At 46.3% G+C, this 14,154-nt stretch overlaps 1 protein-coding gene across 8 annotated transcripts in view; it reads right to left on the bottom strand.

Moving 5' to 3' along the window:
• Positions 1-14,154, bottom strand: part of NTNG1 (netrin G1) — a 381,653-nt gene that overhangs the window by 86,343 nt on the left and 281,156 nt on the right. For 4 of the 8 annotated variants that reach the window (XM_088474047.1, XM_088474042.1, XM_088474044.1 and 1 more), the window contains one exon: positions 11,137-11,196. The exons of the other annotated variants lie outside the window; for them this stretch is intronic. In XM_088474047.1, coding sequence (XP_088330173.1) covers positions 11,137-11,196 — 60 coding nt within the window. The remainder of the gene's footprint in view (positions 1-11,136; positions 11,197-14,154) is intronic. 8 annotated transcript variants of the gene reach the window in all.

Raw genomic sequence — 14,154 nt, 5'->3', positions numbered from 1 at the left:
ATGGGCAACATCACTTTTAAAACTCTCTTCTAAAAACTCTCACTTTAGTAAATTTACCCCTAAGTGTCTTTTCCCTGTCATACATATGCCCCAAAGATTCAATTATTGTCTCCTAGTGCTCTGCATGTTGATTTGGGCCCTCTAGTAAAGCAGAATGCAAATCATCAGGATCCCAGGGTTTCTCAGGTCGTTACCCCACTTACAGACATTTTATGTAAAGTTATGTTTTAACATTGATATATATATATATATGGCTATTATCACTCGTTAGTAATCCTAAAAAGTGTTGCTGCTATCAATCAACCCTGATTGGGCTCTTTTACTAATTGCAGGCAGCTGCGGTAGTCAGTTTACTACTGCCCATGTACAATGCATTGGCTTGGTATTTAATGACAAGCGTTTTTTTCATCTTACCGCTAGCTGTGGTTATAAAAATTCTCCAGGTATTTGCTGCTGTAATTTAGCGCTGACAAGCACTAAGGACCCGACGGGGAGGCTGTAGTATGCGGGTCCTTACCCACAATGCACTGCTGCAGCTCTTCATACTTTCCCTCCCGCTCACCGCTCCTTTCCTCTGATTCCTTGCCTCCTACACTGTCACCTCCCTCCAGCTCTCCGCGGTCTGCCCTGTATTATTCATTCAGCAGCATCCGCAGGCACAGAAAAACATCGCTGCCTGCTTCACTAAGACCATCACTCGCCATGTCTGTGGTAAATACAAGGTCAAAAATTAAGATAGCGCAGCGAGTGGCAGTGCTATATAGCGCAAAAAAATAAAACTGGTTATTAAATGGAGCCCTTAATAATACCCCTTTTACACTGGAGCTAAAACCTGGGTTTTTGAAGGGTTAACCCGGGCAGCTCCCTGGTGTAAAAGGGGAGAGAGTTGGATCGCCGGGTCGAGTGACCCGGCAATCCAACCCAGGTAACTAGCAGGGGTTAACACGGGCGTAGCCTGTGAAACCCTGCTGTGAGAACAGCGCACTCCGGGTCACGATGACCTGGAGTGCGCTGCTAGCTGACGTCATCTCCAAGCGACCACTTTCACTCCGCAAAAGCCGGGTCTATGCAGACCCGACTGCGGTGTGAGCGGCGCTGACTCGGGAATATCCCGAGTCGGCGCCGGCAAAATTCCGGGTCTGATCCGGATAGGAACTTTGTTCCACAAATCCGCCATTTTGTTCAGTTTCTCACCCTCACAGATCATCATGAAATCATCAGTCCATTGTGTCTAACCAAATGCTCTCTGAAACCCTAGCAACGAATCCCAGGCACCAAAGTAATTCTGTCTGTAGAGTCATGGCCGAGATTTCCATGAAAAATATCACAGATGTCATGCAAGCTTGCCCATCACACGGGGATCAACTCATGGTCACTAGTGTAGCTGCTCCCTGTTTACTAAGCTCTAAACTGTTAAGATTAGGGGTGTGCACCGGCCACTTTTCGTGTTTTGTGTTTTGGTTTTGGATCTGGATCTTTCTTCGTGTTTTGGATCTGGATTGGTTTTGCCAAAACCACCCTTCCGTGTTTTGGGTTTTGGGTTTTGTGTTTTGGATCTGTATTTTTTTTAAAAAAAGCATAAAAACAGCTAAAATCACAGAATTTGTTGGTTTCTCTGCTCCTATGCTATTATTAACCTCAATAACCTTAATTTCCACTAATTTCCAGTCTATTCTGAACACCTCACACCTCACAATAGTGTTTTCATGTCCAAAAGGTTGCACCGAGGTAGCTGGATGACTATGCTAAGCGACACGAGTGGGCGGCACAAACACGTGACCCATCTAGGAGTGACACTGCAGTGGCAGACAGGATGGCAGTTAGAAAAACTAGGCCCCAAACTGTACATAATGCAAAGAAAAAAAAGAAGTGCAAGATGGAATTGTCCTTGGGCCCTCCCACCCACCCTTATGTTGTATAAACAGGACATGCACACTTTAACAAATCAATCATTTCAGCGCCAGGGTCTGCCACACAACTGTGGCTGAAATGATTGGTTCGTTTGGGCCCCCACAAAACAAGCTGGCAATTAATGTGTCCCTGCACAAACTGGCTCTACGGAGGCAAGATGTCATCCTCATCCTCCTCATCCACCGATTCCTCACCCTCTTCAGTGTGTACATCCTCATCCTCACAGAGTATTAATTCGTCCCTGCTGGAACCACAGGTCCCTCTGTACGTTCTGGAGGCTGGTCTCCCTGGAAGAGTTGATAATTCATTTTATGAACATCATCTTCTCCACATTTTGTGGAAGCAACCTCCTACGCCTTTCGCTGACAAGGTTCCCGGCTGCACTAAACACTCTTTCGGAGTACACACTGGAGGGGGGGCAACTCAGGTAAAATAGAGCCAGTTTGTACAGGGACCTCCAAATTGCTTCTTTTTCCTGCCAGTACAGGTACGGACTGTCTGACATGCCTACTTGGATGCTGTCACCGATGTAATCCTTTAACAGACAGACGCACGCTTGTCGCTGCTGCTTTGAGGATTCAAGTGCGGCTACAGCCCACACAATTCACAAAGACAGAAAAAAAAAAAGAATATTTTTATTGTTTGTGGAGCACACTTTGAGGGTTACACCACCCTTTAACAGACAGACGCACGCTTGTCGCTGCTGCTTTGAGGATGCAAGTGCGGCTACAGCCCACACAATTCACAAAGACAGAAAAAAGAAGAAGAATATTTTAATTGTTTGTGTAGAACACTTTGAGGTGTCACCACCCTTTAACAGACAGACGCACGCTTGTTGCTGCTGCTTTAAGGATGCAGGTGCGGCTACAGCCCACACATTTCACAAAGACCGAAAAAAAAAGAACAATATTTTAATTGTTTGTGTAGAACACTTTGAGGTGTCACCACCCTTTAACAGACAGACGCACGCTTGTCGCTGCTGCTTTAAGGATGCAGGTGCGGCTACAGCCCACACAATTCACATAGACAGAAAAAAAAAGAACAATATTTTAATTGTTTCTGTAGCACACTTTGAGGGTGTCACCACCCTTTAACAGACAGACGCACGCTTGTCGCTGCTGCTTTGAGGATGCAAGTGTGGCTACATCGCACACAAGTCACAAACACATTAAAAAAATAGTTTTTTATTTTTTGGAACACTTTGAGAGTTACACCACCCTTTAACAGACAGACGCACGCTTGTCGCTGCTGCTTTAAGGATGCAGGTGCGGCTACAGCCCACACATTTCACAAAGACCGAAAAAAAAAGAACAATATTTTAATTGTTTGTGTAGAACACTTTGAGGATGTCACCACCCTTTAACAGACAGACGCACGCTTGTCGCTGCTGCTTTGAGGATGCAGGTGCGGCTACAGCCCACACAATTCACATAGACAGAAAAAAGAAGAAGAATATTTTTATTGTTTGTGTAGCACACTTTGAGGGTGTCACCACCCTTTAACAGACAGACGCACGCTTGTCGCTGCTGCTTTAAGGATGCAGGTGTGGCTACATCGCACACAAGTCACAAACACATTAAAAAAATAGTTTTTTATTTTTTGGAGCACTTTGAGAGTTACACCACCCTTTAACAGACAGACGCACGCTTGTCGCTGCTGCTTTAAGGATGCAGGTGCGGCTACAGCCCACACATTTCACAAAGACCAAAAAAAAAAGAACAATATTTTAATTGTTTGTGTAGCACACTTTGAGGGTGTCACCACCCTTTAACAGACAGACGCACGCTTGTCGCTGCTGCTTTGAGGATGCAAGTGTGGCTACATCGCACACAAGTCACAAACACATTAAAAAAATAGTTTTTTATTTTTTGGAACACTTTGAGAGTTACACCACCCTTTAACAGACAGACGCACGCTTGTCGCTGCTGCTTTAAGGATGCAGGTGCGGCTACAGCCCACACATTTCGCAAAGACCGAAAAAAAAAGAACAATATTTTAATTGTTTGTGTAGAACACTTTGAGGGTGTCACCACCCTTTAACAGACAGACGCACGCTTGTCGCTGCTGCTTTAAGGATGCAGGTGCGGCTACAGCCCACACATTTCACAAAGACCAAAAAAAAAAGAACAATATTTTAATTGTTTGTGTAGCACACTTTGAGGGTGTCACCACCCTTTAACAGACAGACGCACGCTTGTCGCTGCTGCTTTAAGGATGCAGGTGTGGCTACAGCCCACACAATTCACAAAGACAGAAAAAAGAACAATATTTTAATTGTTTGTGTAGCACACTTTGAGGGTGTCACCACCCTTTAACAGACAGACGCACGCTTGTCGCTGCTGCTTTAAGGATGCAGGTGCGGCTACAGCCCACACAATTCACAAAGACAGAAAAAAGAACAATATTTTAATTGTTTGTGTAGCACACTTTGAGGGTGTCACCACCCTTTAACAGACAGACGCACGCTTGTCGCTGCTGCTTTAAGGATGCAGGTGCGGCTACAGCCCACACAATTCACAAAGACAGAAAAAAAAAGAACAATATTTTAATTGTTTGTGTAGCACACTTTGAGGGTGTCACCACCCTTTAACAGACAGACGCACGCTTGTCGCTGCTGCTTTGAGGATGCAGGTGGAATCTAGACGGGATTTGGACACACTACCTCCATCAATTGTCTAAATCCCACTGCACTAATGTCGGATACCGGACGCACGTCTAACACCAACATAGCAGTCAAGGCCTCAGTTATACGTTTTGCTTCAGGATGACTGCTGTCGTACTTCATCCTCATCGCTAGGGACTGTTGGAGGGTCAATTGTTTAGTAAAAGTAGTGATGTTCCTACTTCCTCTCTGGGATGATGAACATCTCCCAGCAGCAGCAACAGCACTAGGAGGAAGAGGTTCTTGATCTTTCCCTATTTTATTTTTATCGGAGAAAGTTTGGTCCTCCATTTATGTTATATTGATATATATACGTGCGGCTAAAGCGCACACAAACACAGAAAATATTATTTTATTTTTGCTGGAGAGTAGTGCACTTTGTGGGTTACACCACCCTTTAAGAAATGAGCCAGCCGGCTCTTTACTTATGGGACACAGGCGCACGCTTGGCACTACTTTGTTGATGCACGTGCGGCTACTGCGCACACAATTCACAAACACAGAAAATAATTTTTTTTTTGGTTTGGACTGGAGTGTACTTTCGGGGGTTACAGCACCCTTAACGGTCAAGCCAGCCGGCCCTTTACTTATGACACAGGCGCACGCTTCGCACTACTTTGTTGATGCACGTGCGGCTACTGCGCACACAATTCACAAACACAGAAAATATTTTTTTTTTTGGTTTGGACTGGAGTGTACTTTCGGGGGTTACAGCACCCTTAACGGTCAAGCCAGCCGGCCCTTTACTTATGACACAGGCGCACGCTTCGCACTACTTTGTTGATGCACGTGCGGCTACTGCGCACACAATTCACAAACACAGAAAATAATTTTTTTTTGGTTTGGACTGGAGTGTACTTTCGGGGGTTACAGCACCCTTTAACGGTCAAGCCAGCCGGCCCTTTACTTATGACACAGGCGCACGCTTGGCACTACTTTGTTGATGCACGTGCGGCTACTGCGCACACAATTCACAAACACAGAAAATATATTATTTTTTTAGCACTTGGGGGGAGCACCCCTGATGGACAGAGCACCCCCTGGACAACACTACAGCACTCCTTTAGGACTGGGACACTGCACAGGACTTTGGAGTGGACACAGCCCCTATGGAGAACTGACTGCACAACACAGTCCAGCCAGCCCCTATGGACTTTGAAGTAGTGGACACAACCCCTATTAACAACAGCAGCACAGCACAACACAGCCAGCCCCTATGGACTTTGAAGTAGTGGACAACAGCAGCACTACACTACACTACACTACACAGCCCTAACTCCCACCCTCCCTCTTCACTGTCCACAGCCGAGTGAGAAAATGGCGCCGACGCGGGTACCTTATATAGGATCCAAAACCCGCGAGACTCGGAAGGCGGGATGATGACGTTTTGCCTCGATTTCAGATCCGAGTCAGGCGGGAAAAGTCGAGCCTGATTCGGATCGGACTCGGATCGGGGGGGCTCGGGGGGGTTCGGATTTCAGAAATCCGAACCTGCTCACCCCTAGTTAAGATGAACCAATGACTACTGCAGTCATCGGGAGGCAGGACATTTATTTTATCAGCATATAATGTGGGGATTCTAATTATGATATTTTAAATATTTTTTATTAGATTTATAAAATGTAATGATAATGACTGTCTCTTAAGAGTAATTGGTCAAAATTAAGGATGTCAGGTATTAGCAAAGCCATGGCTTCTATGCAGTTGTAGTTGGTGTGTAATTAAACAAATAACAATGCTGGTCAGAATATAATTATATGTGTAATTGCTGCTTTATGAGACCTGATTGCTGTTTTATGCACCAAGCTAATATAGGTGGGCAGATGAAGATATCTATTGCGCAAACCTGGATTGTAGCCGGTACATTTTAATCAGATGTGGAAGGTAAAATGTGTAAAACATCTGGAGATGAATTTGCTGGGATACTTGAAATTACTTATTTAGAATTGAGCTGGTATGATTTATATGGTATGATACAGGTATTTATATTGATTGCGCAGTATTTAATTCCCCCCTGCCACGGACGGACAATAGATGGGAAATGTGTTTGTATTCTAGTTTAAAGGGCAGATTTTTTTCCTCAATGAGGTATCATTTAACCAGAGAAGGATGGGTAGTTACATTAATGACTTATAATGGCATAAGACATATAATGACGTGAGGCATACACACACAAAAAACAAATTCATACAGCATTACAGATATGTCAGATTTTAGATCACCAGCCAGCAGGCAAGACAAAATGTGCCAATAAATTTGCAGAATTATAATTCTTAAATGATAAATGGAAAGCAGGGCCAGGCTTAGCCTGGCATGCTGTGTTCTCAGAGACACCAAGGCTGGTCTTTTCACACTCTCACATCACACTGTTAGGGGCGCCAAGATGAGAGGGAGGGGCAGGCACTGTTTACCCAGGCCTGGACCAGTTGGAAGGGCCCAACAGGGAGGGGCCTTGGTCAGCAACCGCCCCAACTGCTCTGCTCACTACTGCTGTGGCCTCATCTGTACAACAGCACGACCACTGAGTCACATTGGGCAGTAAGATAGAGGAGACTACTTCTTCGCAGCGCACAGCAGGAAGAGGGTGAGGTTACTTCTCTCCAGAACTGGCCGCGCCCCATACCCAGGTCCGTCAGAGCTCTTGACGGTCCTGCACACTGTCACTGAAACAATTAAGTGGATTTGTCTATTTTAAAATATAGCAGCACAATGTAAAGGTATGGTTACTGTACTAGATGTGCTGACAAATTCAATGAGGTTCTCTTACTCGGGACCCCTGTTACATTGTATTGGTCACTGCAAACAGCTGTAGGAGATGTGAGCTTCTAGTATTGAACCTGTGAGCGAGGCAAAAAATTAAATACAGGGTAGTCCTCCAGAACTGTAATTCTCTTCTCTGACAGTGGGGAACAGCAGTGAATCTAACATACCAGTGAGAAGTTACAAGATTGACCCCCAATATGTTGCTACTCAAGGATCTGCTGCTTCAAAGTGAACAATCCCTACAGTATAAGAAGGTGGTGACTTAGGTAATGTAATATTGCTTTGTGTTACTCTGACATCTATGAAATAAGGGAATAGTCTGAGTATAAGGTGGTATGAACATTGATGGAGTGGCTGTTGGGCACCAAATATCTGATGCTCACAGGTTCCAATGATATAAATGTGGTTTATACAGTAAATTAAAGTATTGCCAGAACTATTTATATTAATGGGAGATAAGTAATTTCTCCAGCAACATAAACAACTCTTTTGCTGTTGTTAAGCTTACTGGAGAAACTATTTGCCGGGTTTCTCTCCAAAGCATGTAGAAAACTATTTATCGCAGAGGTGCAAAGCCAGTTCACGCATGTGCAGATGCTTGCAGGACTGGCTGGCAAAAGCAGTAAGCCTTAACACTGCCAGCCAATATCACCAGAGAGCTGGGTATCACCTGTCCCAAAGACATTTTCATAGTAGATTGTGGCGATAACTTCAATAAGCTGCCTTATAAATATGACTATTAAATGTTAGGTAAACAATCCATCAAGACTCCACTGAACAGCACTAAACTTATATTCTGAGCTAAACTTATTTTCTGTGGGTGAAGTTCTCATGATTAGATTGTAACTTGAAGACCATCTCGACCATTGGGCTTGCGAAGAGACCCTTGTGGTAGGGTCTCGTGGCCGCAAGCCCCAGAGAGCTTTCGGCTCAAACAGAGCCGAAAGCTCTCCCACTGACATCACTTGTGATGTCAGTAGGGCCGCCCCCAGACGGTAGGCATTCTCATGGGAACGCCTCCGTCTGGCAGCCACCCGACCGGCCCGCCCACCAAAGGGGGCGTGCTGTCACTCAACATCGACAGCACGTCCCTTTTGGTGCGAGACCCAGAGTGATGGAGTGCCCGTCGCTATCCGAGTCTCACGCATGTGCACGATGGAGCCGGCTCCGTCGTGCGCATGTGCTCTGGGCCACTATCGACCCGGTTGTGAGCGCTCAGCGCTCGCAACCGGGTCTGAATCAGGCCCAGTATTTCAAACCTTTTCATTGGTACCTTTCAAAATGTAGTGAACAGTGGTTCATATAACAATTCCCTACTGTATACAATTTGCTGTATCTCTATGGGTCACTGGAAACTAGTTTTAAATTGTAAGCTGTATGAGATAAGGGCTGAAAGGTCTGGCTTCCCGCGGCTCAATATATCCATGTTCAACCTCTACATTCTGCAATTATGGCTTATTTCATTTTTCCAAGAACCACAGAAACTGCACTTTAGCACCTATGTGAAGTAGCCTGAAATAACCAACTTGGCTTGGCTTGGAGTTGAGTACTGTGAGGATGGTAGCTGCCTAGCCATACCTCACACCCAGAACATACATGATTCATTGGTTAGTACAAGAGAGCCCTAATACTGCAAAATGACTGAAGGACAATTTAGTCCACTGTCCTGAGTAGCATTAGTATGCCTTCATTAACAATTACAATATTTGCTAGTTATACTTATTAAACATATGTACATTGAACATTCTGGGGACATTATGATCTATGACGTTGGGGTCTGTTCAGTAAAACATGGGATATACTATTGCAATGCAGTGATTTGGGAACACATTTTGGGAACAATTTATTATTATACTCATTCCAGGATAGCTGCTCCAATAAGCAAATCTAACTGGATACTTTCATCACTGATGGCAATGGTAGGAGTTTACACTGCTGGGTTATGTCCCTGCAGTGTAACTATGCATACACCACCTTATGTGATGCATGCCCATTGTGAAAGCTGGAGGAAGGGGAGGGATCTGAATGGATCAATGTTCTCACTCCAAAAGTACCCTCCATAGGAAAGAGCAGGCTATCGTCATCTGAAAATGGTGTTAACTATTGAAGTCAAGTCAAGTGAGCTTGATAAGTGACACAATTGCAACATCCCCATTCATTGTATGGGGAATGCTGTGTGCTCCGAATTGCCATTGATCTAGGAGATATCTGTGGTATTAATTAAATAACTTTACTTAATTTAGTGCAAACCAGACGGAGATCTCAAGATTAACTGAGCCGAAGTGCTTGTCAAATAGGCCCCATTATCTCACATGCGCATCAGGCATCAACCGCCCTTCTCACCTATAATTTATTTGACTGCTGTACTAGTAAAATGAAACCAAAAAATGTATCTGATAGAGGAAATGTTTCTTTATTTCCACAGATTTGTAACTTCTTCCCTATGCAAGATGCCAGGCCCACAATGTTGGGTTAAACCATTGGTGGACGCAATTACAATGTTTGCGCAGCTGAGTGATTATTGGCTACTGCACATGTGTGAATATTCCTGACAACCCCCAATGACGCATGCATTAACCCGAGTTACGCAGATAAGCGCTGCTGCGTATGGAATCACAGGCAACACGCTGCAGCCCGCTGCAGCCTTCTGATCCGCAGACCCAGCCCGGGTCCGGCTACATCACTGACCCAGACACCACCAGTCTGCCAGCACAACAAACGGAGTGCCAGATTCATTAGCACGGGCACATCCACACCAGGTGCCGCAGCATACGAGGAGCAGCAAGCGAACACAGTCACCTGGCGTTCTGAACTACAAAAGACAGCCGATCATCGCCACCATCCTCCCATATCGCAACGCCTACCCAGGCACCTACCGGTCGGTAAGTTGTACATTTGCGGGACGCCGCTACCCCATCCACCCCAAGGGCTTCCACCACCACACTGTCGGGTGTCAAGACTGTTGACCAAAGGTCCAGCAGGGACAACGTGCTGGTCCAGAACCGCACGGCAAGGAGCCCCCTAAAAGGGTCCACCCACCTTATCCCCCGTGCCACCACTCTGAACTACCCCATTGCCCCTGGGTCATTTGTTCTCAAGCAGCATTGTGCCTACTTAATAAAGCCTTTGACCCAGCACCATTGCTTCAGTCTCTCTGTTACACATCTCACTGATTATATACCAACACTACACACTCCCTCACCCACTAGAGAGCGCACCTTACCCTACTTCTACCAGTCTTTATCTCAGGTAGGATCAGGTACTCCTACCATAGGTGCAGCACTCTCACACTCCCCACCCCCATCCCTTCAGATACACGAACACTTTCTCTCCCGACCCCTCCCCCCCTCCTCCCCCCCACTCCTCTCCTACAGTCACACCAGTGAGCACGGTTCACCCACCTTTATCAGGATTCTGACTGATACCGCTGTTGGTATTCTGACCGATGGCATCACGAATTGCCGGGACCCTGTACCCAACCCCATAGGACATTTTTGGGATATCCTACCTCAATAAATCATCTTCTGCGAACTAGGGTTAATGTATAGACATTCATTGCATGCTTTTTTGTTGGTGCAAGTTTGCCATAATGGGTTAACTTGCACCATAACTGTTTCCATGTGGATTATCTATAAAGTGCTGGGGAAAATATAACCCTAGAGTAGAGTTTATGACATTATAAACGGTTTGCATGTAAATGAAGACTCCTCAGAATTGAGTTTTCTCTTTGGTGGAATAAAATCTGTTTAATCTGTATGCAACACAAACCAGAGCCACTGTATGAATGGAGGAGTTCCTACCTCTCTTGTGACTCGAAACGCGAGCAGGTGGCACAGTAGAGTGGGCTATTTTGGAAAAAACTGGACAGACAGGAAAGGAAAAAAAAAAAAAATTAGAAAAGAAAAAACCCTTGCAAATGTAAATAAACTAAAAAATAAATAACGTACAATTATGAGGATATTTACAGTAAAATTACAGACAGCAAATGTACTAAAAACTATGGAATCCAATAGTTAAACAGAACAATAAAGACATAAAGCATTAGAAGGAGCTATAGGAAAAACTATAAAGGACTTACACGTAGGGGCAGATACAGCAATAGACAATGGACATTAGACAGTAGCTTTACTGAAAAATATTATTGGATTACTGTACGGTCTTTCCTAACTAAGACACACACATGATTTGTTATGCAAGCAGTGATATATAAACATATAGAGATTAATGAGAAAATATAATAACATTTTGAAATGGTGTTAAGTAAAAGATTTGCCTTATTATCTGAAATGAACTATAATGTATTTGTAAAAAAGATTTGGGCGTCTCATTTATTCTACTTTAGTCCTGGGAAATGTACAGGGAAATGTTATATTTTTAATTGCAAAAGTTGAAGTATCACAACATATCAGGATTTGGAACTAATTACAATTGTACTGTAAATACTGTAAAAGACTAAAACACTCATTCTGTAAATGTGAATATTCTTGATATAATAATGAATAATAACTTCTAAAGTTCCTTTCTAAGCAAGTTTGGTTCAGCATTTCTGGATATCTCTCCTCTCAGTAATTAAGTTATGGATGTGCAAATGTATTTGTACTTTAGTAAGCTCAGTTGTTAGTACATAACAATACACATATAAGGGCCTGATTCTGAGATTTACGCAATGATAATATTTATGCAGATTGAGCGAATGTTAACCATTGCACATTACCTGGGCTTGTTAGAGTTGCCCGGCGGTGGCCCGGATCTACCGCCACCCCCCCTTACCTGTCAGAAGTCCAGCACACACTGCTGGATGCTGGGCTGCAGTGAGCAGCAGCAGTCTACTTTCCTCTGCAGGAGTGGGGGGGAGCGTGGGGGGGAGCGTGAGGCGTGTGTGCCGCTAAGGGGGTTATGGCTACACCTCCCACCGTTAGGCATACAAGCCTACCCTCCAGGAATTCACAGGAGGCTTCAGATTTTTCGGGTAACCCCCCGCAGGTGGCCCGTGGAGATCTGTCGGGTGGCCCGCCGAACGGGGAGAGCTGTTCCCCGCGGCCAACCAACAGGCTCCATTTGCCGGGCGCCGGCTGAAATTTTGTTATCAGCGGGCGCCCGACTCCCTACCTGCACCACACCACGAGCCGGAGGCTGGAGCTCACTCCTGAGCTCCGGCTTCCGGCTCCCGCAATGCGTGCAGTGCACTATGGGTGAGACGTTATGATGTCTCTCCCATAGTTCAGACAGAAGTGCAGCCGGGCGGACCGGAGGCAGCAGACGCAGGAGCGGGGTTTAAGGTAAGTAGTAGTAATTTTTTTTTGTAAGCGGCTTCACTTCTGGGGGCACTACTACTAGGGGGATGACTATTAGGGGCACTACTACTAGGAGGCATTTCTATTAAGGGCACTAGTACTTGGGGGCATTTCTATTAGGGGAACTAGTACTGGGGGAATTACTATTGGGGGCATTAATACTGGGGCATCACTAATGGGGGCATTGCATAGGGAGCACCACTCCTGGGGCCACTACATAAAGGGCACTACCACTACTGGGGACACTGCATAAGGGGCATTACCACCAGGGCTGCCATCAGAAATTGTGGGGCCCAACACTGACAAAATAGGCAGAGCCCCACTTGCAGGGGGATGGGACATAGGTAGGCGGAGCTGTAAATAATATGGGTGGAGCTACGTCAGGGATGGGGCATCAATTGGGAGAGGTGGACCGAGAATGGCAGAGGACGGGTGGAACAGGACAGGGAACGCTGTACCATACGGGGGGGGTCACAGGGCACGAAGGCTGGACATCAGGGGCACAAGGCTGGGAAAACTGGACTGGGGGGACACAGGGCTGGGAAGGCTGGCTGTACTAGATGGGGCACAGGGCTGTGAAGGATGGCTGTACTAGGAGGGGCACAGGGCTGGGAAGGCTGGCTGTACTAGGGGGACACAGGGCTGGGAAGGTTGACTGTACTAGGGGAGGCATAGGGCTAGGAAGGCTGGCTATACTAGGGGGCGGCACAGGACTGGGAAGGCTGGCTGTACTAAGGGAGGGCACAGGGCTGGGAAGGCTGGCTGGACTAGGGGGCACACGGCTGGGAAGGCTGACTATGGGGGGCACAGGGCTGGGAAGGATGGCAGTTCTAGGGGGAGCACAGGGCTGGGAAGGTTACTATGGGGGACACAGGGCTCGGAAGGCTGGCAGTACTAGGGAGGCACAGGGCTGGGAAGGCTGGCTGTACTAAGGGGGGGATAAGGGTTGGGAAAGTTTGCTGTACTTGCGGGGCAAGGGGTTGGGAAGGCTGGCTGTACTAAGGGGGGCACAGGGCTGGGAAGGCTAGCTGGACTAGGAGGGCACAGGGCTGGTAAGGATTGCTGTACTAAGCAGAGAAGGCTGGCTGGACTAGAAATGGGGTGCAGGGAAGGGTCAGTGTACTTACCGGTTACTGGCAGCCAGTCAGGCATGGAGAAAACCGGGAAAGGATGTCAGCAGTGTGTATACTGCACCGGCAGCCAGGGAAAAAAAACAGTTCCTGGCGGATTTTTGAATATGGTTCATCGGACCGACAGCCAATCAGGAGCGGCCACTGCTGATTGGCTGCTAGTGGGACAACCAAACAGGAGCGACTGCTCCTGATTGGCTGCCGCTCCATGAGCTCTAATTGGCTCGTGGCTGGCAACTTATTTGGAATGCTGCCTGTCTGCGCCGAGTCTTCTTCCTGGCTGCAGTATAATGACCAATCCATTAATGCTGACATCCGGGCCCCCCCTGATGGCGGCCTTGATTACCACTGTGGGCTCTACATAAGGGGCAGCACTACTGGAGGCACTGAATAA

The sequence above is a fragment of the Taudactylus pleione genome, unplaced genomic scaffold, assembly GCF_031769625.1.
Source record: "Taudactylus pleione unplaced genomic scaffold, aTauple2 ptg000146l, whole genome shotgun sequence".
Classification (NCBI taxonomy): Eukaryota; Metazoa; Chordata; class Amphibia; order Anura; family Myobatrachidae; genus Taudactylus; species Taudactylus pleione.
The sequence above is the reverse complement of the archived record's forward strand: the minus strand, read 5'-3'. Positions and strand labels throughout refer to the sequence as shown.